The sequence below is a fragment of the Phoxinus phoxinus genome (assembly GCF_949152265.1).
Source record: "Phoxinus phoxinus genome assembly, chromosome: 11".
NCBI classification, from domain to species: Eukaryota; Metazoa; Chordata; class Actinopteri; order Cypriniformes; family Leuciscidae; genus Phoxinus; species Phoxinus phoxinus.
Genome location: NC_136886.1, coordinates 30,731,967 through 30,757,212, shown reverse-complemented (window position 1 = coordinate 30,757,212; position 25,246 = coordinate 30,731,967). Strand labels below are relative to the sequence as shown.

The window sequence follows — 25,246 nt, the reverse complement described above, 5'->3', positions numbered from 1 at the left end:
TAATTAAGTGATAAAACAGTTCCAAATGTTGTACAAAATAGGCCTTCCATACTCCTCTTTGCACCAATAAAATGTGCAACACTTTATGTTTTTACCACCAAATTATATGTATCTAATTAATTTAAATTACAGTGGAATGTTTTTCTCTGCATCTCGTGATTTCGGGGCACATGAGTTCCCGAACATAATGCATGATGGGATACTTTTAGCCTCGAAAACCGCTACGAAGCGATATACGTTCAAAAAAGTTTAAAAACTGCCTAACGTTACCGAATGAAATGTCGACCCATGAAGGGTTAAAGACTGTGAAGCTTTGAAGGTGTTGATGGACTCGATCTACTCCATCTGTGTTTCGATTATCGTTCTGAATCCCATCCGAATTAAGTCTTTGAAAAAAATTCAATTTTATCAGCTTTTTGTTGAAAATTTTGCTTTTTTATGAAGCATACCCACATTGAAGTGTTGATAAAAAATTTAAATGTTTTTAAAATGGAAAGAGTTGAAGTAGAATTAAAGGTATATTTCAAGTATTAAAAAAAACTAAACAGGAACATAGTAGTATATTTAAAGTGCAAAAAATGATATACAAATAGTAAACTATAAGTATGATATTATGTTCACTTAAAGAAAACTTACAAGTATACTTGCAGCAAAAACTACTAAACAAGTGTACATTCAAAAACTAAAAATATCCAACAAGTATTTAACTAGTAAAACGAAAAACGTATAAACTAGTTGTGTACTCAAAGTTTACTGGTACACTTAAAGTATAGGCTACTTAAACAAATACTTTTATACACTAAAAAGTGGGCCAGTTTAGTCCCAAGTACTGAAACAGTGCACTTACAAGTATACTTCAAGTACATTGATATTGGTATACTTACTACATAAAGTATACTTAAAAAATATACAGTATAGGCCTACTTATTTTTTGTAAGGTATAGGCAATAAACACAGATGTAAAAGTAGACTGATTTTCTTTAAAAGGATAGTTCAATTAAAAAATTCTGTTACTCATCCTCATGCCGTTCCAAACTTGTAGGTCTATGCATTTCTTTCACTTGTGAAACAAAATAAGATATTTTGTAGAACATTAGGGTCCAAACTACATTGGAATCCATTGACTTTCACTGTATGGACAAAAAAATTACTTCTTTTTTTTCATGTTCAGCAGAAGGTTTAAAATGACATGATGGTGAGTAAATGTTGATAGAGTTTCATTTTTGTGGTAAAATATCCCTTGAAAACACATTACGTTACTTTACACATACTCAATTAGTTCATCAACACCACAGAGCATTTCAGAGCAGCATTAGGGTTGTCCTGGGGAAGATAGGGATGATCTGGATGTGTACGGGGTCAGTGGACAATGGTTTTCCCTGTGGGACCAACACCAGAACAGGCTGTGACAGTGACAAATGTCTACAGGAGCATTACAGACAGGACTGAAACCACAGCATCCGACAACAACAGTCATCTTGTTAGCAATTACCTTTCGTTGTTAGTGCTTATCTGAAAGGCATTCTTATGGTTCTTTGCCATTTGTAAAGCTAATATCTTTCAACGACTATTATTGATTTCATTTTGACCTTGTCAAGTGACAGAATGCTGTTTCTCCATCAGGGAGGTTCCATCTTAAACGAAACTAATAAATATCACCTGTGAAGATGAGAGGAAGCTAATTCAACAACGTAAAGAGTCGGCTAAAGAAGTTCTTTGGTATTTTGAGTTACTTAAATTAGCACATCCGTCTGATCTTTCGTGGTTCGTATTTCATCTTAAAGGGGCATTTCTTGAAGCTAATGAATGCAAAGTGAGTCACATCTTTCACCTTGAGGTGAGTGTTTTATGGGTGGTGTGAACTATAGGCTACTCAGCATGTTCTCCTGTAGAAATCGTTATCTGCAGCTGTGGGATATGCACATATCTGCCTAACGCCTTTGATTTGCACCATTTCTTATAAACTAAGGTATGTGTGTGTGTGTGTGTGTGTGTGTGTGTGTGTGTGTGTGTGTGTGTGTGTGTGTGTGTGTGTGTGTGTGTGTGTGTGTGTGTGTGTGTGTGTGTGTGTGTGTGTGTGTGTGTGTGTGTGTGTGTGTGTGTGTGTGTGTGTGTGTGTGTGTGTGTGTGTGTGTGTGTGTGTGTGTGTGTGCGTGTGTGTGTTTTAAATCATGTGGGATTTTGTATATTCAGTAAATCTTTCATCTCATAAGCTAACGATTTCGTAAAGAACTTCCGTAAAGCATAAAAAAAATCAAGACATTAGCTGTCTGAATATACTAACTTCGTACACGAAAAACAGCATAGTGAGTGAGTCCGATTGTCCGAATACATAGTATTCAAAAAATAGTAGGGGAAAAGTACCCGGATGGTAGTGAAGCGACACGGTTGGTCACATGACAAAGCCAACATACATTCATACTACACACATTCATACTACAGTAGAACATACTTTTGCAACATTCGCAAAGTAATTCATCAAATGCAGTATCAGACAGTAGGCCTATGCGATTCCAGACACAGCGTTTGTTTTATCATTTTGCTTTTTATCATTTTAATAGCCTATATTATTGTTCTATGTGTGCTGAGGTGTTTGTGTTAGCACAATAGTAGCCTATTAGCAAGATCTTTGTGATGTTTTTTTCTAATGCTAATGCTAATTATGCTTTTAGGATATATAAACCATGGTACTTACCATGCTAATATCATGACATTTTGGTATACTATAGGTCTATGTGTTTGTAACTTTAGAAATGGGGCAAAATAGGACATCGTCTGAATGGGGAAGTCTAACACACTGTGTCCACTTGCTTTAGTTTGAATCTCAATTATACCAGGCATAGGTCTGGTGTCTTTGGAAAAATAATTAACTGTTTTAAGTTGGATGAGCCAATGGCAATCTGACTGTGTGTGGAAGGCTAGTCTGTAGGAAACTGTATAGACCTCAACAACAGCAACAGGTGACAAAAAAGTGATCTTTTGATTTTATGTGTCTTATACCGCCTTCATGTGCTATCGAAATGATCATAAACATAAGTTTTCCAGTCAGAAATGGGTCATGAATGGCCTCTCAAGTCATATTTACGATTGGGAATCTCAGAGATCATTTTTATAGCCTACCTAAGTTTCAGAGTTGGGTGAGACATACACTTTATACTTTAAAAAATAGCAGAGGAGAGACCCATTGCTGTAGTGACTGTTAAATTGTATTTGTTTTTTCCTACTTTCCTACATCTATATTGCTTTCTCTTTCAATTACAGTCATGTGTACTTGTGTATATTAATAATATTCTATTTTACAAGTGCTTGATTAAACTCTACAGGACAGTGTCCCTCCAGAAGCAGGACTGGACCATCCTGATCTAGATACGGGGAATGTTTAGATGGCTGCCAGCAAAAGGGATGCTACATTTTATTTATCTTCTATACATTTTTGGCTTTAACCCCTTAAGCGGCACCCCCCTTTTTTTAATAGACATGAAAATGCACATTCTGAACTTAAATGGTTGTAATTCAAGAATGCTTTGGAATATAGATGTAAGATTGGTCTTGTTTTAAAGAACACATTCGGCAGATTTTTGTAGAATTGAAATAAATTAAGAAAGTTAAACAGAAAAAAGTTATAGATGTTTGAGTTTATGAAAATGTACAATGTTAAACATTTTATTATTCATATTATATATAAAATATATATTTTCAGAACCTGGTGGACTCTAAAAATGCAAAAACATCAAAGCCAAAAATCTGAACAAGTTGTGTTTCAAATTTCAGGTTGATATCTCAAAAAAAATAAGCTTTCAGTAAGATTTTGTTTGGGCGCAGTACCAAATTTTTCCCTAGTTGCCTCCATTTCCATTTGTTGTTTGAGTGATCTGAACCATTATTTTTACAATTTTCATACAATTTATGAAGTAGACATCCTATTCAGAAGTAGTATTGCAAGTTTGGCAGATTTTGAAATGAATTCAACCTCTAAGAAACACAAAAAGAACACGTATGTGCATTATAGCTCGCTGCCACATCACAAATAGTGAATCTATTATGTTTTTCTTTATATTTAAAACATTTTCCAGACCTTTTTTTCTAAAATAATTGAATGGATGCTATCTTTTGAACTCTTGGCATGAAAACAAACTGAGGTTTCTACCATTCTTTCATGATTTTTCATGTTCTTCACTATTTCAAAATAAAGGTCTGAACATGCCTTAGGAGTGTGAAAATATTATTGTTGCAAATTGATAAATTACGGCTCCTCTGTCATTTATTTTGAAAATCAGTCACCAAATATGTAAACTAGAGATTGTAAGCTTTCAAATGATATATAGTTTGTCAAATTTGGTTTAGGTTTAGTATAGGATATTACTGTTTTAAATATGTACTGGCTTTGGGCCTATGCCAATTTAATAAGATTTCCCCAAGAATTAGGCAAGAATTCAACCTGCCATCCTCCATGATTCCTATTCTTTTCGACAATAAAGCAATTGAATGTGATAAACTCGTAATAAAGACTACAGAATTGATAAGTAGGACATTTCAAATAGCACATGAAGGCAGTATAAGAACATGCAGACATGCTTCTCGTCATGTAATTTATCGGAACATATAATATTTTACCTATTGGCAAATACTAAGCTGGGTGGAAATAGGATAAAGATAGAAAAGGATAAATATTTCTCAGGCATAACAGCACACCTTCAATGTCATTTAATTTGTGTCATTTTGCAAGTCAGACCCACCATTCACACCATTGTAAAGGCTCCGATGATGTGGCGACAGCTCGTCTCCTGCCAGTCTGCGTGGTGACGTCTCTCTACCAGGGCTGCCAAACTTCCCATGCTCAGGGCTCATGCTGTACTGGTGCCTCAGCATCTCTGGACTACTTCCTCCCAGCTTGCTTTTGTCATGGAGGAAGTCTGACGTTCCTAGCAGCATGTGTCTAGACTCTGGACTCCCAGGCCCACCTCCTAAGCTTCCCCTGTGCCTCTGAATGTAGAGCTCGGGACTCATGGGCTGCCCTGGAGACAGATGGTGCTTCGGATGAGTCTCCGGACTCCGGTGGCCCAGAGATCGACCGTACTTTTCTGGACTTAGCCCTCTAATCAGCCGATGGTCAGGCACAGATATGGAGCCACAGCGAGGTCGGCAGGGCCGGGGCAGAATGAAGGGATACTCCAGGCTGGTGCTTCTGTGTCGGACAGGAGGGTCAGGGCTGGAGATCTCCCCGCGATCTCCTTCCCCTCTCTTCCCAGGGCTATTCCCAGTTCCCCCGCTAGACGGTGGCTGTGGCTGTTTATGGTGTGGATGTTCGGAGCTGTCGGCGCTTCCTGCGCTAGAAGTGCTGCTTCCATCCCCAACGTCCCGCAGCAAGCCAGGTACCAGGAGCCCAGTCTGGCTGTCAATGGAATTGCGACATCCAATGGACCCCGCCCCGCCTTGGACTCCTTCCCCTCCGCCGCCACCTTTGTCTTCGTCTATCAGCAGACAAAGTTCCCTCAGCTCCAGGTTCTCCCGAATGACCTCCTCCTGCTTGTGCTCTAGTTCTGTCAGCTTCTGAAGGTACAGCGCCACATCCTTACGCATGACGCTGGCACTGAAGCGGCCCAGACGCTGCCACTCACGCGACACTCGCTTGCCCTTCTGCCGGTCATCGTCCAGGAAACAGCAAAGGTCTCGCAGTTCCCGATTGTCATCCTGCAGCTTCTGGTTTATCTCCTTCAGCATGATAGGGAACACACAAAAAAAAAATTACAGAGAGTTTTTACATAAAATGTTTTGATTTAAAGACAAAGAATAAAAGATATGGACATTTTGAGACCACACAAACTCTGATTTAATCATTCATTATGAGACTAAAGTTTGGAAATGTGGTTGAAACGGGTTTGTTCAAGCAAAGTCCACCATTCATCTAAGATAGAACAATCTAACGTATGATCGTCTTACGTGCCACATCTGCCTGAGTTCAATTAAAGCAATAGTTCACCCGACACACATGAGAAGCAATGGCATTTTTTGCATGAGTGATGATTGAACTTGATAAACTTGAAGATATAATCTTTGAAGATTTCAGAGCTTCAAAATATATGTAGTGAATGACAAGATCTGGCTTCCAAATATATAGTGCAAGAGTTATGGACTATTATTATGAAGCTTGACATATGTGGTCACTATAAGAATTGTCATTGTATGGAATAAAGCTGAATAAATCCTTTTAAAAATTCACATTTTGTGTTTCACAGAAAAATAACAGCATATTGAAAAGACAGCTCGATCATATAATGATTTGTTTATATATATATATATAATCTGTTCGGTTAAAAGATACATTCTTGGTTTATTTTATGCATCATTCATGGTTAAAATCAGGTGAAAAGGGCTCACACAACAGGTATACAGCTCAAATAACGAAAATAGGATTCTTGTTTGGCAACGAAGTTTCTAATTGCTTAGCTTGCTTTTTGCCAAGTTGTTTAATCAGAAGTTATGCATATAATACGGCAAGAAAATATTCAAGGCGTTATTCCTACGGGAAGAATGATGTTTCTGGCGCATCCTCATGAGCGCAGGTGTGCTCCAGACACCCATGATCTCATCTGCTCACCTTCAGCCCCCGGATCTCGTTCAGATGCAGCTGGAGGCTGCGGTTCACCTCCCGAATCAGATTACTGTGATCCAGGATGACGCTAATTTTATCGGCTTCAGACCTTCGGAGTCGCTGCACCAGCTCATCTTTGCTCCATTGGAGGAGCTCTTCGTCCGTGAGGTTGGTGATTTCTTCTGCTGGACTTTCTGACGCCTTAGATCCAGGCTGTGCTTGTAGAGATTGCTCCATCAGAAGAGGTGCTACTGTGGTACCAGGTGCTGATCAAATATTAATGAGGCAGGCTGTTAGGAGGAGTCAGGGAGACAGAGGACGCATCGTGGAGTGATGCCCGTATCCGATGCCCTTAGAATGGGAGTCGCCTCGACTTTTCCCAAAGCAACAGCTGATGCAGCTGACGAGGAGAAGGAAGGGCGGCATATACAGAACAAGTCCGCGCGGATTATTCAGCATCGACTCCTATTCATAGTTCTTGTAAGTTTAGAAAAGTAATGGTATATGATAGCAGGGGAGATGTGGGTGTTTTCAGGCGGCCCGATGCGCTCGCCTCCGTCTGCCTCTGCGCGCTTCACCATCCTCATGGAGAGACGGCAGCATCCTCAGCCTGAGCTCCGGAGAAATGAGCGTGACTGCAGCGACTCTCTCTCTCTCTCTCTCTCTCTCTCTCTCTCTCTTACACACTCACTCTGTGCGTGTGTCGTGTGTGTGTGTGTGTGTGTGTGTGTGTCTGTGAGTTGTGAGGTGATGCTGTTTTGAAAGTTGCATTCAAGATTGTATCTATGCGCCATCTATGGACACATTGAGGTACTATAGATGAATAGGCTAACATTTTTTCCTTTTTTGAATTTAAATTAAGTTGTGTTATAGCTACAGCTTTACTGTCTACCTTCTTTTTAAATTTGGATGTAAACCTTTTAGATTTTAGGTACCTTTTCTGCATTCAGTGCACTCTATAAAATAGTTATGTGTCTGTAGCCTATGTCACAATAATACAACTTTGCTATACCTTAATAAAATCTCTGGATATTACTTAATTGTTGTTAGGACATACCAAAATGTGTGGATGAAAAAATGAAGAAAGTTCACATTATTCATAAATATTAGCTTTTAAATGTTTTTCTCAAATATTTGAATTGCCTTAACTACTAATTTTTGCATGTTACTAAATTTAGCTATTCAGATCAACTTCATTTTACTCAATTCGTATTGATTTCCGCAGCTTTAAAATGTACTGCATATTTTTAAGTGTAAAATGTTTCACTAAAAACTGAGTACATATGTGCAGTGTGTTTTCAAAGCTGATGTGTATGCATTTTTCATAAAAATAAAAAATAAAATAAAAACATTCATATTGGCAACACTTGCCAATGAGGCAGATATAGAAAATATAGAATTAGCCTAATTAACGATAGTATAATATTGACAACTGACAGATACCATTTTTTTATTTAGCATTCAGTCATATTTTCCCCCTTGACATAATGTTTTACTCTGAATAAAACTATAATAAATTACACATTACACAAGATTATTTGTACTGTGGCTTTATCCATGTGCACTTTTAAAACAATAAAATATGGCACATCTAATTAAAATGCTCTAATTTACATATTATATGAGTCCATTAATATGAATAAACAGATTTCAGTACAAAATGTTAGTTTTTATAATATAATATAATTAATATAATATAATAATACTTTGCCTAGCCCTTTTTATATCACGACATGAAAAGTATGCGAGGAATTTGTGGTCACACAGGTGTTTACGCAGATCTCATTTGCATCCTACGCTGCATCTACGCATCTACGCACAGAAATTCGACACTGCGGCGTTACGTTCTCTTGACGTCAGACGGAAGCAGCCAATCGTTACGCACCGAGTGTGTAGTAACACGTCACTCTTCTGAGCTCCAGGAACACCGGCGGCCGGGGGCGAATCCTGCACGACGAAGTCATTTTCACTTGTCAAATTATTTATTACAGCCAGGATCAAAATCCTCATCGATTAAAAAGGTACGTCTATCGCTGTGTTTTAGGAATGAAATGGGGCCCGGTGATGTGTTACATTTAAATCGCAGACCCCGGATCAGGTTAACGGAAGTCAGTTATGTTACTGTTAACGTTAGTGTGTTAACCGGTTACACGGATGTAACGTTATTTAGCAGTGTGTTTCGACAATAATATTTCACTTACATGATATTTCTGGTGTATATCTAGCTTTTCCCCTGATTTCATTTGTATGTGGTGTAATGAAAGTGTGATGGAATATCCAGCGCGAGTTTAGCCACTAAATGTAAGCGTGACGTAATGCAAATGTTTTTATTTACTAAAATATATACTATTGTAAAATATGAACACCAATACATTTAAGAACCTTCAATCAGTTGTTATTAATGTGTATACTTTGCTGACCATTAACAGTTTGTTGTACTAATTCGGTATTTTATCCTAGTAGTTTTTTTTTTCTTCTTCTTATTTTGTGATTTTTAGTCATGCACATCATGTTTAGTGTCATGGAACAGTGAGTTCTTGCCTGTCTGGAAACTCTCATTGTGTAACCAACCAAACCGTCAATACTGGTATCGGACCATGTTTTAGCATTTCAAGGGTTCCCTCTGGTTTAGGGTTATCAGAGGTTAAAGTCTTCTCTAATACTTTGTTTTGTGTCTAGTCAGCAAACCTGTGGCTTGAGTTGAGTACATACTCAGACAGAGAATGTACAAAAGCGGTCACTGGGGCAGAACCCTTTCAAAAGTTGTAAACACCTTTGTACCTTATTTACACCTTAAGGGTACATATTAGTACCTAAATAGTTGTACACATTGGTGTTTTGAAAGAGGGTTGCCCTAGTGACAGCTTTTGCACATTTTTGTCTGGGAGAGTGTAGGTATTTTAGGACAGGTGTGTCTTAAAAATAGCATCTGGTTTTGCTCCTCGAAATATCTACGCAGATCTCTGACCAACAACTTCTTAATGACGTTTTGGGTTTGGCGTAGATAACCACTCTTGCCAAGTGGCTTTGTTCAAAGATGACAGTTGCGTGGATGAATTCCTTCTGTCAGAACGAATGTGAAAGAATGTAATTTCCGTTCACATTGTTGACATGGGCGAAATTGTACTTGTCACTCAGGTATTTGCTTTGAATTTTAGGCTCTGCTGCTATCCTACTCGTCCAGTTTGGAGACACAACCCATTAGGTGTGGTTTAGGGTTAAAAGACTTCACCGCTCACTGTTTGCTCATTTCGCTCTTTCTGGTCGTTCACAGTTGTTCGCACTGTCATGGCGACCTACCAAGAGTTCATCCAACAGAACGAGGATCGTGATGGAATACGCTGCAGCTGGAACCTCTGGCCTTCCAGCCGCCTGGAGGCCACACGGCTTGTGGTTCCTGTGTCCTGCCTTTACACTCCTCTCAAAGAGAGACCGGACCTGCCTCCCGTCCAGTACGAGCCCGTACTGTGCAGCCGGGCCAATTGCAAAGCCGTACTCAACCCACTCTGGTAAGGACTGAATCACTTTTCCAAGCAGTGTTGAGTTCTGTTTGTTTGTACAGTGTGTGGCCATTATAGATAAATAATTTGATGACATTTCAATATGATATCTGAATGACTAATTAGTTGGTGGACTGGAATTGCTGGAATTAAGCTTACAGTCAGGAGAAGAACAGTTCATTCTGTCTTTTTAATTGAACGTTGGTGTCTTTTATCATATTGTTGTTGCGTCAATTTATAACCTTAATAAAGCACAACTCAACATTTGTATTTTGGTTTTGACTGTTTTTTTATTTAGGGTTAGTAAAATAGTCATTTGATCAAGTGGAGATGGTCCTTTCCTATAGTTTTCCACAGACTTGCTAATCACATTATTCCAGAGCTTTTTAAAATGTTAAAACGGTCTATAAAGAGTTATTTACTCACATTGTCATTGTGTATGTTAATTGCGTCAGGATAGTGAACTGCTAATTTTTGCTTTTAACTGCTGTGAATAAAGACGATTGTTTCTCTTCATGTGCTAATGCCTTGCTTATGCCCATTTAACACTTGATTTCTTTTTGTAGTCAAGTGGACTTCAGAGCCAAGATATGGGCCTGCAACTTCTGCTTCCAGAGAAACTCTGTAAGAATACATTACTGAATAAACTCATTTTCATTCTTGGCTTTGATCCATGTGGTTCTCTAGCATCAGTCACACTTGTCACGGCAAGTAAATATTCATCTGTTTCTTCACAGTTTCCTCCGTCATACGCAGGCATTTCAGAAGTGAACCAGCCCGCAGAACTAATGCCTCAGTTCTCCACCATTGAGTACATAGTGCAGGTAAATTTACATTTACTCTGTAGTGTACATAGACATTGTACTGTACAAACATATAGATTAGCTACAACTCCTTTAGCTCACAGACAGATGCTTGTCAAAAGCCACGTTGTCGTTCTGTGTGATGATGCTATCAGTGAATTTAAATAAGTGGCTCATTGTTTTACTTTTAAAACTGTTTCCCTTATTTAAGTTTAAAAGTTATGTGTCTTTCCTGTCAATATAAACATACCGTTCCAAAGTTTGGGGTCTGTAAGATGTTTTAAATGTTTTTGAAGGAAGGCTCCTATTCTCACTACATTTATAGAAATATACTATATTTAGAAATACAGTAATACTGTGAAAAAATTATTATTGTCATTACTCCAGTCTACAGTGTCACATGATCCTTCAGAAATCATTCTAATATGCTGTTTTGATGCTCAAGAAATATTTATTCTTATCAATGTTGAAGATGGCACCATGATAAAAAAGATTCAGTATACTTTGATTAATAGAAAGTTCAAAAGAAAAGCATTTATTTCAAATAGAAATCTTTTGTAACATTAAAATTGCCTTTACTGTCATTTGTCATTAATTGAATTCGTCCTTGCTGAATAAAAGTATTAATTTCCTTTTCAAAAAGTCTTCCTGAGCCTTGAATACTGTATTTATTTATATTGGTAATGAAATGAAAATATTTATAAATACCGATATATCTTTTTTTTGTATTTAGTATTGTCACCATTATGTAACCTGATGTATTTCTCTCCAGCGTGGACCTCCAACCCCTCTCATCTTCCTGTATGTGGTGGACACATGTCTGGAGGAGGAAGACCTCCAGGCCCTGAAAGAATCCCTACAGATGTCTCTGAGTCTCTTGCCACCCAACGCCCTGGTGGGTCTCATCACCTTCGGCCGCATGGTTCAGGTCCATGAGCTCAGCTGTGAAGGTATTGCCAAGAGCTTCGTCTTCCGCGGCACAAAGGAGCTTTCACCCAAACAGATACAGGTCAGTGATCTTTCTTTATTGTGTTTGATTTACCATTCCTAAAAAACCCAACAAGTGAGGGTATAAACCCAGAGTTTTCAGTGAAATTAATCAGACGTGTCATGTGTTTGCAGGAGATGCTGGGACTGATGAAACCAGCCACCTCTGGACAGCAAGGCAAACCACTAGCCCCCCATGATGCTGCTGCTTCCTGCAGGTATGAGATTATCATCATTTTACCTTGTGAAATCGTCACTCTCCTCAGCGTGCAAGAAAACGATTTGCATGAAGGCAGTTGTGCTCATTTTCTATTTTCTTTGCACCTGGTTTAGATTTCTGCAGCCTGTGCAAGCAGTGGACATGAACCTGACCGACCTGCTTGGGGAGTTGCAGAGAGACCCTTGGCCTGTTCCTCAGGGGAAGAGACCTCTGCGTTCCACAGGCATCGCCCTTTCCATTGCTATTGGACTATTGGAGGTACAGCCGGCACATTTATTAGTTTAAAAAGCTCATATTGTATGGCATAAATAAAATCTGTATTTGACATAAGAGGGATTGAGAGAATGTAAACATGTGGAAAGCTCAGGAAACACTTAGTTTAGGTGATTATATTCTGAAATGCATCTTCACTGAAATAACGTTCACTACTGTGTGGGAGAGATTTGTAACTGTGGTCTAGCTGTGAGTTGTCAGTAATGCTGGCTGTGAGATTCAAGGTCCACTTCAGCTGTCATGTCATATCAGAACAGTTGTACCTAGTACTCAAACCAATCATTATTCTTACATAACTCTCAAGATAAGATTCAGACTCAGACTACCAACTGCACTCTTGGGTTTGTTTGATAATAAATCTAGCATGACTGATTTAACTTTAGCATGCAGTATTCCCCCCTTTTAAAGATGATAATAATGTTTGAAAATGTTTAGACTGGAATACATACACTGTGTGTTTACCCATGGCATGTTAGGTTTGTTTAAAACAAACTCTGGTGCGATTGCTCTGTTAGTGCGGTTCATTTGAATAAGTGTGAACACTGTAATCCGAACCTTGGTGTGCACCAAATAAGCGGACAGAGAGTCCTATTTTCAGGTCACGATGCACTTCCAAACGAACTCTGGTGCGGTTCGGACCAGATCTTTAGATTCTGTGTTAAAAATGACAGTGTGAACGCTAAGTGAACCTAGACTAAATATATAATTTTCTCTATTTTTTGGTCTGGTCCAAAAGAACCAAGAGAATTGAACTACAAGTGTGAACATAGATTCAGTTTTGAAAAAATGAAATACAAGTTTGCATTTCATTCATTGTCTCTCTCTATCATTCTGCTCGTAGGGAACTTTTCCTAACACAGGAGCCCGTGTGATGCTGTTCACCGGTGGCCCCCCAACACAGGGGCCCGGCATGGTGGTGGGAGATGAACTGAAGACCCCCATCCGCTCCTGGCACGACATCCAAAAAGACAACGCTCGCCATCTGAAGAAGGCCACTAAGGTGATTACAGACTTTAATTAAAGAATCTGGTGATGTACTTTTTGTATTTCCGGTTATCCATAAACATTGTTTCATTCCTCAAAAGCTAAATAAGAATTTCTGTTGACTTCTATTTAGTATTACGAGACTCTGTCTAACCGCGCAGCTGTAAACGGACACAGCGTCGACATCTACGCCTGTGCGCTGGATCAGACGGGACTGCTAGAGATGAAATGTCTTGCCAACCTCACAGGGTGAGCATTGATTGAAGATAATTGAGTTTAATAATCGTACATGTCATTTAAACCGATTATTTTTTTTATGCCAAACAATTCCAGTGAAATGTAATGTATGGCTGAAATGATTTCTTGTTTTGTTTTAGGGGCCACATTGTCATGGGCGATTCCTTCAACACGTCCCTGTTCAAGCAGACCTTCCAAAGAGTCTTCAGCAAAGACTACAACGGAGAGTTCCGCATGGCTTTTGGCGGTACTTTGGAAGTGAAGGTAACATAGTTGGCCTTAAACCTCTGTTTAGAAGGGTTTTGGGGGGGGGGGGGGTCTGTTAGAGAGTGTGTGTTTGTTTGTTTTCTAGAAGAAATTTATACTTTTTTTCAGCCAGGATGCATTAAATAAATCCAAAGTGACAGTAAAGACATTTATAATGTTGCAAAAAATATTAATATTAAATAATTAAACAATGCAGCCTTGATGAGCATAAGAGACTTCTTTCAAAAAGTCTTGCCGACCCCAAACTTTTGAACCGTAATGTAAGCTATTAAGTAATGCTTCCTTGTTTATTCAGCCTCTTAAACCCATTTGCCTTTTCCTTATCAGACCTCAAGAGAGCTGAAGGTATCGGGTGCGATCGGGCCATGTGTGTCCCTGAACTCCAAAGGACCCTGTGTTTCAGACAATGTAAGTCACAATATGCAGAAGAGCTTATGCTAGTTTTGCAATTGATTTCAATAAGACTTCATCCATTTGTGCACATAGTGAGAATGTCTCCTTTTTTCGCAGGAAATGGGCGTCGGAGGAACGTGTCAGTGGAAGATTTGCAGTCTTACGCCTGCCACCACCCTGGCAATGTACTTTGAAGTTGTAAATCAGGTATGTTATTATTTAATTGTCTGTTCTGTTGTATTGCTCTTGGGTGTGAAGGCTTATATTTACATTGATGTTAAAATAACATTGGTATGTTATATTTTTATAGCACAACGCCCCTGTTCCTCAGGGTGGACGAGGAGCTGTTCAGTTTGTCACACAGTACCAGCACTCAAACACACAGCGGCGGATCCGTGTCACCACCATTGCTAGGAAGTGAGTCTGGGTTTCAGCTTACAACCTCATGAAATTCTGATATCATGTTGAAGTCAGTGACTTGGTTGTTCCTTTTCATTCAGAAGATTTCCTTTGTTGATATAAACGTTTGATGTGGCCTTCGAGTTATCTACAGTCAACATATCTCATGTTTCCATGTGCTATTTGTGTTTGCTGTTTGCTCAAAATAGACTTAATGCGTATAGTTTTACCCCTGAATAGCTCTTCTGTAGCCTAAATTCTTGAGTGTTTAATTTGTGCGTCATTTGTTCTCGACAAACCGGTTCTTTCTGTTGTCACACCTAGTTGGGCTGACGCACAGTCCCAGATCCAGCACATCGAGTCGTCATTTGATCAGGAAGCCTCTGCCGTTCTCATGGCCCGGCTGGGCGTTTTCAGGGCGGAGTCAGAGGAGGGGCCTGACGTTCTCCGCTGGCTGGACAGGCAGCTCATTCGCTTGGTGAGTATCACAGCTATTCAGAAGGAAATGTAGGCCAATGCCTCCATTCATAAGCGGCGATATGACAAATCGTTAAGCCGTTATTATAATTCTGAATGTAAAAGTTGCTTCACACTCAAGTTTTGTGTTTGTTGTTTGGTTTCAGTGTCAGAAGTTTGGCCAGTTCAGTAAAGATGATCCGAACTCCTTCAAACTGTCTGAATCTCTCTCACTCTACCCACAGGTAAAACATTGGCTCCTTCAGTTAAACTCTTACATAATAGAGGTTTACACGGATGCTTAAAAAGTCCGTTTGTTTAAGGTTCAGATGTCTTAAATATCTTGAATGGTATAACAAAGGGCTTTATTATCATTTCAAGAGGTCTTAATTTTGAGAATAGGATGGTCTAAATAAATGTTAGCATTGCATGTTAAAAGTCAAAGTTTGCAATCAATTGGATCCCGTTGTGCCAAGTGATTGCTTACTGTGGATGAAATATGGCAATGATTGTTGTAGGAGTGCATATTTTAGCTCCCTCATCATTTCGAGGAGAAAAAAACAATATTGACCGACCTCTAATTTGTATGTATTGATATAATAGTACATAAACCAATTTCAGTATTGAAGAAAACATGACTTGTGTGTTTTAAACTTGCAGTTACCCTGTTTTGCAGTTCAATGTGTGCCTGTTAAAGTTAAATTCATGATTTAATTTGAGATTGTATGGACAATTTTATTTGTGCAGGTCTTAAAAAGGATGTTGAATTTGAGAATATCACATTTCTGATATTAAAAGTTGTCGAATTTGAGTATCACATTTCTGATATTAAAAGTTGTCGGTTTTCTCTTGACAGTTCATGTTCCACTTGAGGAGATCCCCGTTCCTGCAGGTGTTCAATAACAGTCCGGACGAGTCGTCCTACTACAGACATCATTTTGTGCGTCAGGATCTGACACAGTCGCTGATAATGATACAGCCCATCCTCTACTCGTACTCTTTCTACGGCCCTCCAGAGGTGATTATAAATCCATCCTTGCAATGCTATAGGGCAGAAGCAATGGAGCAATGCAGTTGAGCTTGTACTCATCCTGGGTTTGTTTGGTTTTGTAGCCTGTTCTTCTGGACAGCAGCAGCATCCTTCCTGATCGCATTCTGTTGATGGACACCTTCTTCCAGTTGGTGATTTTCCATGGAGAGGTACAAATTCAAAATATATTTTTAGATAAGGATTTCTTTCAAATAAATCGGTGCCAAAAACCTGAGCTAATTGCAGTGTATTCCTGGATACATGCTACTTAAGAATCTGAACAAAATGTCAATTTAAAAGCAACTTACTTAGGTTTACTTGATTATCCATGCATCATTTTTAAGAAAAACCTTGTTACATTGTGATCAAATATGATACATCAGGCTTTAGAGGAACGTGTATCTGTTCATCTCTCAATCGTCATTATATTGCATTATAACTTTTGCCCCCATAATAAAAACTACAGAGCTTTGAACATAAAACTAAACATTCAAATCTCATATTAATAATGCATATTATTGGGAGATCTAGAGTGGCAACTGATTTTTATATGTATTTTACATCAGTAGCCGCTAAACTGTTATAAAGATCTCTCATTAATTTACTTCATAAGCAGAATCAGAATTTCGTCTTTGGCTTTTTGGCTGTATAAATCAGCAACTGCACTAAATTCAATAAAAAAAATTTTCAAGTATGTGCTCCATATTCTGCTATATCATACTATATGAGCCATAAAAGCCTGATATATATATATATATTATTTCATGTCAGGCTTTACAGAGTTCAATGGTTCAGTTTAGTGATGGTGTTTTTTGTCATCTTCAGACTATTGCTCAGTGGAGGAAGGCTGGATACCAGGAGATGCCAGAGTATGAGAACTTCAAGCAGCTTCTTCAAGCTCCTCTGGACGATGCTCAGGAGATCTTGCAGACGCGCTTCCCGATGCCCAGATACGTCGACACCGAGCACGGAGGTTCACAGGCCCGCTTCCTCCTCTCTAAAGTCAACCCGTCCCAGACACACAACAACCTCTACGCCTGGGGCCAGGTACACACCCTTTCATGTGCTTTTCTTAGATGCTTGAAATGAATGGCCTTTCAAGAATGCCTGACCTAATATTACAAATTTTTCTTGCAGGAGTCCGGAGCACCAATCCTCACAGATGATGTTAGTCTGCAAGTTTTCATGGACCATCTCAAGAAACTGGCCGTTTCGAGTTCAGCTTAATCTTTCTTAATAAAGGATGTACATTTAGATTGGAGAAGAACTTTTGAACCAATTATCTGGAGAAACTTCCATTTCCAACCCTGACACACACAACAAAATGCATCTCCATGCTTGTTTAGGAGGTCCTCCAGAGAAACGGTTGTTAGATGTTTTCTAATTCTCATCTACTCAAGTAATTATGATTTGTCTGTCATGTTTGTTTGCTTATTTAATTCATTTAGTTTGGTTTTTGTCTAACAGGAAGTGTTACGTTTCATTTGTTCCCCCTGTAACGTCTGATTTCCCAAAGAGAGAATGTCTTCTGTCATCATGTTGCTTGTTGCTCTTTCCCATGCATGTTCAGACTGAAATTTCTATTAAGGCTTATTTGCGAGTATCATGTTCATTTGTTCTTTTCTTTTTTTTTGTATTGCACATATCTAGTCTTCTCACTCTCATGAACTGTACCTGTGATCTGCTCACGTGCAGGGAGAAACAGTGTTTCATAGTCCTGTTCCTCCAGTTCTGTAATTAAATGAATGTTGTATGTAAAGAATTTGAATGTGAATTGTGACCCACATTCCAGTTTTTCTTTGATCAACAATTATAAACTAATGCTATGCATAATATTTATAGTGAAAATCTTTTAGGTTTATTTCATTTCAAAAGATAAAGATGAAGGTGAGCACTTTGAATGTGCAAACTCTGGTCTTAATCAAAAATAAAATATTACAAATTAAAATGACTGAAGCATCTGTATTTACTTATGTCAAGATTTTATACTTGAGGAAATGTGGTATCAAAATAACAATTAAAAAAAAACATTGTACTTTCGCATTGCGTTAATTTAACTAAAGTTTTTCTTGATTATTTGTAATGTAACTTAATTCTAAACAATGTCTACATGTAATTGTTACCTTCAATAATTACAATTGTTTGTCTATATAACATTATACAATGTCATTAGATATTATTAAAAAATATTATTAGATATTAATATAAAATTAGTAGCCTGCATTATGAAATGTTATAGGCTAAAAATAATTTTAAAGTCTTTCAAAATAGAAGACGGCAGAAAATGGACCGGAAACGTTCTTTGCTGCAGGCCGGTTAGTGGAATCGTGCGCCCTCTAGGGGTCGCTTGCCTGGTTGTTTAGTCCAAATCTGAAGACGTTTTGAAAAAAAAAATGTATTTGACTCAAATAAAGCTGTATTAAATGTTGAAAAAAAATTATCCAGTAATCACCAACAACAGCTGCGATTGGCTCATCCTGGCTAGAGCGGAGAAATGTAACATATCCAAGGATTCACAAATTTTATTTATTTATTGCTACTTATGCAGGACAATAATATACATGGGAATTATTACGCTATTTACTTGTATTTTAATAAATTAAATCATAAACGTAAGCAATAGTTTAAATAGGAACCATTTAACCCCGCATATTTTAAGGCACTCGTTCTGATTGGTCGCTCATTCTCTACGGAAGTGACAACACGTTTTAATATGGCAGCGTCCTTGTGAATGTTGCTTGCCAGTAGCCTGAATTAATATTTTGACATTATATTACTGATGGATCCTGTAATATGGTACCGGCGTGCGTCGCTGATGTATGCTGTTGGCAGTTGGACCGTGCTTGGTGGGATAATTTACCAATGCACGCTCAAAAAGTATTTAATAACAGGTGAATTATAACAGGAGTCAGGACACTAAAGCGTTTCGCTGTCATCAATTCATCTAACGTTACAAGACATTCTGACTTTTCTTTCAGTAATGTCGGATATAAATGTTGATTAAAACATTTTTTAATTTGTCATGTAGCAGCTTAATAGTCACTCGGGCATTATTATACTAATGAAATGATAACGTTGCGTCAATTTTAATTATTGCACATATTCATAATAGTTTTGTTGTTTTGTTTTTTTAGATGAACTGCCCGTCGAAGAGGAAGACAACAGGCCTAATGTGGAGAAATATGAAACGGCACCCTCGGAAACCACCATTGTCCGTTTTGTGCCACTCTCCACAAGGTTTTTAAACCTCTTCAGATCTACAAATAAAAGTGAAAACCATGAAGAAGAGAAATAAACTGACAGTTTTTATTCCAAACGAAAGGATTAACTGTCATGTTTTAAAATAATATTACAATGAGATATGAATGCATTTGGGACAATTCAACTCACCTGCAGCTTAAATGAAGAGAATGAAGCTCATGTGCAGCCAGAATATACGCCTTTCATTTTAAAGATCATCTTTTGGATCAACCAACACCTCTACAGGAATGAATCCTGTGTTCATGGTGTCTGTTAAGTTCACTGGCACCTAAAATCCCAAGCTTTAATTTTAAAAAGAGCTGGAAATATTGTTGGAAAAACTTTCCAGAAACTGTATTACGAATGATAATCTTCTTTCTAAACATTTGTTGGTGTGTTTATTGAAATGTATTTTTCAATGTTCTCTTCATATTTTGTTTTTGCATGATGGTCATTAACTAACAGAGAGCCAAAACAGGCTTATGGGTTGTGTTTTGGGTTAAACCTTGATGCCAAGTTTCCCAGACGAGACTTAAAGGGATAGTTCACCCAAAAATGAAACTGTTGTCATCATTTACTCACCCTCAAGTTATTCCAAACCTGTATGAGTTTCTTTCTTCTATTGATAAAAAAATAAGATATTTTATAGAATGTTGGTAATCAAACAGTTAATGGGTCCCATTGACTTCCATGGTATTTTTCCCCTATTATTTAAGTCAATGGCTACCGTCAACCGTTTGATTACCAACATTCTTCAGAATATAATTCTGAATTCTTCTAAAATGTATGTTTGAGGAGTCATAACTGAAAGCAACTTACACTGACATACACTATATCATAGTATTGTGACACCCCTCCAAATAATTGAATTCAGGTGTTCCAATCACTTCCATGGCCACAGTTCATGTGCATGTAAAGGCAGACGTCCCAAAACTTTTAGCAATATAGTGTGTCTTAAAATATGCCTTTGTGTGTTTTAAGGCATGTTTTGTCATTTTTTTGTAAGGCAAATTTATTTAAGCTATCTAATTTAACTAAGGCCAACTCCTGTGTTAATCTAAGCCCTGTGTGTGAAACTAGGCCTTAATATTTTTATATGAGTAGCCAATTAAGTGAGGATTTTTAAAGGGAATTAATGCTAAATGCTTGTAAACGCATGAATATCTGAAATAATTTAAGTCGTTGCGCTTTTAGTCCACAAGGGGGCAGAAGAGTCAATGCGCGCGGCCGCACACATGGGCGGGGCTTCGTAGAAACCGGAAGATCAAAGTGTTCGAGTGTTACCTACACATGATTGGAAACCAAAACAATGAAGGCGACTATTCAAAGAGTAACGAAGGCAAGCGTAACAGGTACGGCACAAAGTTCCTAATTTCGTAGCGAATGCTGTTGTCAGCTGAGCGCTCCTTGTAATATTTTCGGTTAATTTATTGAAATTAAACTAAATGCGGCATAGTACACAATGCTGTAATGTGGCCCACTTCACATGAATAACTTAATAACAACTATACACAGGCATTGAAATTACGCATTAGATAAAACCGTTCAGATTAGCACTAAATATAATTTTAAGGACGCAGCTCGTGTTGCTTTCACTTTACTGTACGGTGATCTCATCCATGCACTTTATGAAACAGTTGGGGAGGAGCAGATCAGCTCCATAGGCAGAGGACTGTGTGTCTTACTGGGCATCTCGGTGGAGGACACACTGAAAGATGTTGACTACATGTAAGTACTGATGTCTGGTCAATATGAGTTCACATCTAAGATAATAAATTGCATTCATTGCTTTGCTTATTGTTTAAGATCAGATTTAATTCATAAGGGCTGTAGGATTTATTTAGTGAGTGGTGTGTCTTGGAAAAGTGTCATTTGATTTTTGTGCTGTATTCCAAAGATGTTACACTGACATTTTTGTCCTGACAAGAGTTACCTGAAATTGTTTCACAACTGATTTTATAGATTCGCGTCTATTGTTTGTTTTTGATTGACACTTGTGTTGAGTTGAGTTCAGTACAGCATCCATCAACAACACATTGTAAAAGCTTCAGGGCAAAGACTGTTGTTGTTGCTAATACAACGCCACTAGGACAAATGACCACAAACCAAAAGTTCAGCAGGGAGTGTCATTTGTTTGACAAGACATGTAAGCTCAGTAAAATTGACAAAAATAGGAAAGATTTAAGGGATAGTTCAGCCAAAATGAAAACTATGTCATCATTTATTCTCCCTCATTTCGTTTCAAACCCGTAAGACTTTCTTTCATCTTCAGAACGCAAATGAAGATATTTTTGATGAAATCTGAGACCTTTCTCTCCCTCCATTGACAGCTAAGCAACTACCACTTTGACGCTTCAAAAAGAGATTGTAAAACTAATCCATATGAATTGAGCGGTTTAGTCCAAATTTTCTGAAGAGACTTGATTGACTTTGATTGAATTTAGACTTTTATTCACATATAAACATTGATCAGTGAAAGTAAACAGAAGCTCAAACGTAACACGAGAATGATCCTCATTGGTTCTCGCACGTCAAGCGAACATGCTTGAGCTTCTGTTTACCACAACTGATTTGTGAGTTGATCAATGTTTATATGTGAATAAAAGCCTAAATTAAATATGTTCATCATAAAAAGCGATCCAGTCTCTTCAGAAAATTTGGACTAAGCAGTTCATATGGATTTGTTTTATGATCTCTATATGAACTTTTTGAAGTGTCAAAGTAGTAGTTGCTTAGCTGTCAATGGAGGGAGAGAAAGGTCTCAGATTTCATCAAAAAATTCTTCATTTGTGTTTCGAAGATGAACGAAAGTCTTACGGGTTTGGAACGACATGAGGGTGAGTAAATGATGACAGAATTGTGGGGTGAACTATCCCTTTAAGTGATGATAACCTGCAAAAACAGTATTTTGAGAGCCTAAATCAAACAAGGAATGAAAGTTCAAAATATAGTTAACTCTGTTGTTAACTCAAATGTTTTTGAACATTTTAAGTCTTTTATGCTCACCAAGGCTGCATTTATTTGATCAAAAACAGTACAGTATATGTGCAATTTCAAATAAATGTTTTTTTTAAATGTAATTTATTCCTATGATGGTAAAGCTTAATTCTCAGCATCATTACCCCAGTCTTGAGTGTCACATGATCCTTTAGAAATCATTCTAATATGCTGAATTTTTGTCTACTGAGCAGTAAAGTACAAACCCCAAAATAACGCTTGAGTAAATGCACTTCTTACTCTCCTCCTGAAGGACAAACATAGAAATGTGTAAATGTAGTGCCATTGTGGCCTTAAAGGAACAGTTTTGAACTTTCTGTAGTCATTATTTCTCCCTGTTTTTCCTTAAAAATGTTTCAAGGAATGTTAATGCTGCTCTTTGCCATTGACAGTGACCAGGGAATGTCAAATATGTACGTCTGATCAGTACGCTGTTGTTCATCAGGGTGCGTAAGATTCTTAACTTGCGTCTGTTTGAGGATGAGAACGGCCGTGCCTGGAGCCGCAGCGTGATGGACGGAGGGCTGGAGGTGTTGTGTGTGAGTCAGTTCACTCTGCAGTGTATCCTCAAGGCTAATAAGCCTGACTTCCACTCTGCCATGCCAGCTGAACTGGCTCAGCCCTTCTACAACCGCATGCTGGAGCAGATGAGGGAAGCGTATAAACCAGAACTCATCAAAGGTGAGGCTAGACCAGCTAAACCCTGAAGATTTCATTCTTATGTTCTGATTAAGATTAGCTCGTTTAAGGGTTTCGCTGCATTAAAGGGATAGTTCACACAAAAATGACATTTTTACTCTCATGTCATTCCAATCCTGTATGACCTTTTTTCTACTGAAGATATTGTGAAGAATATTTCAACTGTTTTGGGGTGAGTAAATTATGAAAAATGAACTATTCCTTTAATACTATTAGTCACTAAATAGTAATCAATACTATGTATGTAGTGAACGGACCAGTAGAGTAGTGGTTATTTATTACTTAATAATTGTATTAATAATTAAAAGTGCTAAATTATATGTTTAATTTGTAGTTATTTTGATGTTTTTTTTTGCTATTTTTGGCATTTTTATCTGCTTTTTGTCTTTTTTAATATTGCTATTTTTTTTTATCAACTTTGTCAGAAATGATTTTAATAAAAAAATATTAATTTTAGTCTTAGTTAACAATAATAACCCTAATACATTTTAATCTATTAAAACAATCTAACTTAATTGAAACGCTAAAAAGTAAAAACATTCCAAATGTTTAATACACCACTTACCCTCCTCAATAACTATTGTAATAACTGTATTATCAATAAGGTTTTTTTATATATATATGCAGTTTTTTTTTTTTCATTTCTGAAATCCCAAAATGAATTGCTGTTAATTAATGCATCAACACTCCCAGTTTCTGTTCGTAAAAAGGTTGGAAACCAAGCAGCTTTGTCTTGTAGATGGGCAGTTTGGTGCTAAAATGCAGGTACTTATTCAGAATGATGGACCTGTGACCATTCAGCTGGAGTCTCCTACTGGCCCTACAGACCCTAAACAGGTATATCTCGCTCTGATGTGTGCTGCAATGGATGCCTTAATATTATCTTCCTGATAAACTGTACATTATTTATCAGTTCTTAGCGCTGCATGACTTATTTTGTGACCGTATGAACCCATAACAGTTGACCTCTCTTCCATTTTTCATGCCTCAGCTGTACAAACAAGAGAAGCAACAGCAGCGAAAAGAAAAAAGCCGGTCAAAAGGTCCCTCTGAGTCCAGCAGAGAGAAGGCAGCGCTGCGCTCTAAAGCTGATCCCAGCGCCAGCAGCGGAGCCGACGGGGACGTGTCCTCTGAGCGGGAGCCATAGAGCCGTCTACCTCTTATTTACTATATTTCAGTAAATGAGTTGTCAATGAGTTAATTTCTTCTATTTTGATGAAATTAATCAAGCTCTATGGGCTGCTCTTTGGAGATTGACACCAAATGGCACAGTCTGTTCATTGTATTTCTTTTGTTTTTTAAGGATTTTGCCACTTGCAAATCCAGATTTTCCAGGGCAATGCTGCTGTCTTCAGGGACATCTCGCATGCCGCTGACTCCGTCTCATTACTGTCCCTTCAAATTGTGCCCAGTTGCATTTTCTTCTGAAACTTGGATTATATATAAATTCAAGAACAAGTGGCAGCTCTACGATTACTAGTAGAAAAAAGACTCAGGCTCATATATCAGTAGTATTTTAGTACAGCTTTGAACGTACCTGAATATTTACTAGACCGTCTAATTTATTTGAAAGTATACATATCTGTGATATGTTTTAATAAAAATGGAAAAGAAAAATGTGTTGTTTTTTGCTAATTGCATTACTGGGAAGGACTTTCATCTTATTTAAAGATCATGTTTAGATCTACAGTTAAATCATTTTCATGAATATATTTTCCATTACTTCAAAATGCTTTGCAGGTGACGCTACAGAGCTGGTGGCAGTCAGATGAAACTGGACTGTTCATTTAAGTTGCACTAATAAAGAGTGTGACCAACTAACAAAGCACAAAAGCGCTTTTGTGAGGCAATCTGCTTTATTGCATGGGACTTTAAGTAGGATTATTTCTGAACGTGAAAAACAGATGTGTATCTGTACAGCTTTGAATAATTTATAATGAATATGTTTTATTTTTTAATTATAAAAACAGGTTAAGGATAATACTTTATAGTAATTTTCTTTTAGATTTTAAGTGTACATGTTTTCTTATGATTATAGAAGTTGTCATTTTTCATCATAGTAGTAAGTTAGTGTCAGCAAATTTAGCAATCAAAGAAGTTGCATTAAGTTTAACAGCTTTTATTATTCTTTTCAGTTTCTTCCCATATGTTTCTACCATATTTAGCTAT

The 25,246-nt window shown here is 37.7% G+C and overlaps 4 protein-coding genes across 6 annotated transcripts in view; 2 read left to right on the top strand and 2 right to left on the bottom strand.

The window, feature by feature from the left end:
* The window catches only part of ccdc85al (coiled-coil domain containing 85A, like), a 30,943-nt gene extending 23,620 nt beyond the window's left edge, over nt 1-7,323 (bottom strand). The window contains exons 1-2 of one of the 2 annotated variants that reach the window (XM_079628079.1): nt 6,599-7,323; nt 4,737-5,712 (exon numbers count right to left, since the gene is read on the bottom strand). In XM_079628079.1, coding sequence (XP_079484205.1) covers nt 4,737-5,712; nt 6,599-6,829 — 1,207 coding nt within the window. In that variant the 5' untranslated portion in view covers nt 6,830-7,323. The remainder of the gene's footprint in view (nt 1-4,736; nt 5,713-6,598) is intronic. The other variant, XM_079628080.1, reaches the window with a different exon arrangement.
* The window catches only part of nhej1 (nonhomologous end-joining factor 1), a 217,776-nt gene that overhangs the window by 30,190 nt on the left and 162,340 nt on the right, over nt 1-25,246 (bottom strand). The window lies entirely within an intron of this gene.
* sec23b (SEC23 homolog B, coat complex II component) lies at nt 8,407-18,189 on the top strand. Its single transcript, XM_079628078.1, has 19 exons — nt 8,407-8,613; nt 9,867-10,101; nt 10,659-10,716; nt 10,830-10,916; nt 11,668-11,904; nt 12,018-12,100; nt 12,216-12,360; nt 13,217-13,375; nt 13,493-13,608; nt 13,737-13,860; nt 14,191-14,271; nt 14,374-14,463; nt 14,567-14,673; nt 14,980-15,133; nt 15,279-15,356; nt 15,968-16,129; nt 16,225-16,311; nt 16,967-17,188; nt 17,279-18,189. Exons 2-19 carry the CDS (start codon nt 9,881-9,883, stop codon nt 17,366-17,368), a joined length of 2,301 nt encoding a protein of 766 aa, XP_079484204.1. The 5' UTR covers nt 8,407-8,613; nt 9,867-9,880; the 3' UTR covers nt 17,369-18,189.
* On the top strand, nt 20,270-25,011 carry dtd1 (D-aminoacyl-tRNA deacylase 1). 2 transcript variants are annotated; one of them, XM_079628089.1, is made up of 6 exons: nt 20,321-20,733; nt 21,019-21,109; nt 22,824-23,059; nt 23,817-23,914; nt 24,069-24,254; nt 24,381-24,829. In XM_079628089.1, exons 1-5 carry the CDS (start codon nt 20,691-20,693, stop codon nt 24,222-24,224), a joined length of 624 nt encoding a protein of 207 aa, XP_079484215.1. In that variant the 5' UTR covers nt 20,321-20,690; the 3' UTR covers nt 24,225-24,254; nt 24,381-24,829. The 2 variants fall into 2 exon arrangements, with proteins under 2 accessions (XP_079484214.1, XP_079484215.1); XM_079628088.1 differs by having other exon boundaries at nt 20,270-20,733; nt 24,069-25,011.

Excerpts from the sequence above, each read along its gene's own strand:
- sec23b (XM_079628078.1), top strand. The coding sequence starts at position 9,881 with ATGGCGACCTACCAAGAGTTCATCCAACAGAACGAGGATCGTGATGGA. Across the intron at positions 13,609-13,736 it reads TGTCTTGCCAACCTCACAGG|GGGCCACATTGTCATGGGCG; the intron begins GTGAGCATTGAT and ends GTTTTGTTTTAG. Across the intron at positions 15,134-15,278 it reads ACAGGCAGCTCATTCGCTTG|TGTCAGAAGTTTGGCCAGTT; the intron begins GTGAGTATCACA and ends GTTTGGTTTCAG.
- dtd1 (XM_079628088.1), top strand. The coding sequence starts at position 20,691 with ATGAAGGCGACTATTCAAAGAGTAACGAAGGCAAGCGTAACAG. Across the intron at positions 21,110-22,823 it reads CTGAAAGATGTTGACTACAT|GGTGCGTAAGATTCTTAACT; the intron begins GTAAGTACTGAT and ends GTTGTTCATCAG. Across the intron at positions 23,060-23,816 it reads TAAACCAGAACTCATCAAAG|ATGGGCAGTTTGGTGCTAAA; the intron begins GTGAGGCTAGAC and ends TTTGTCTTGTAG.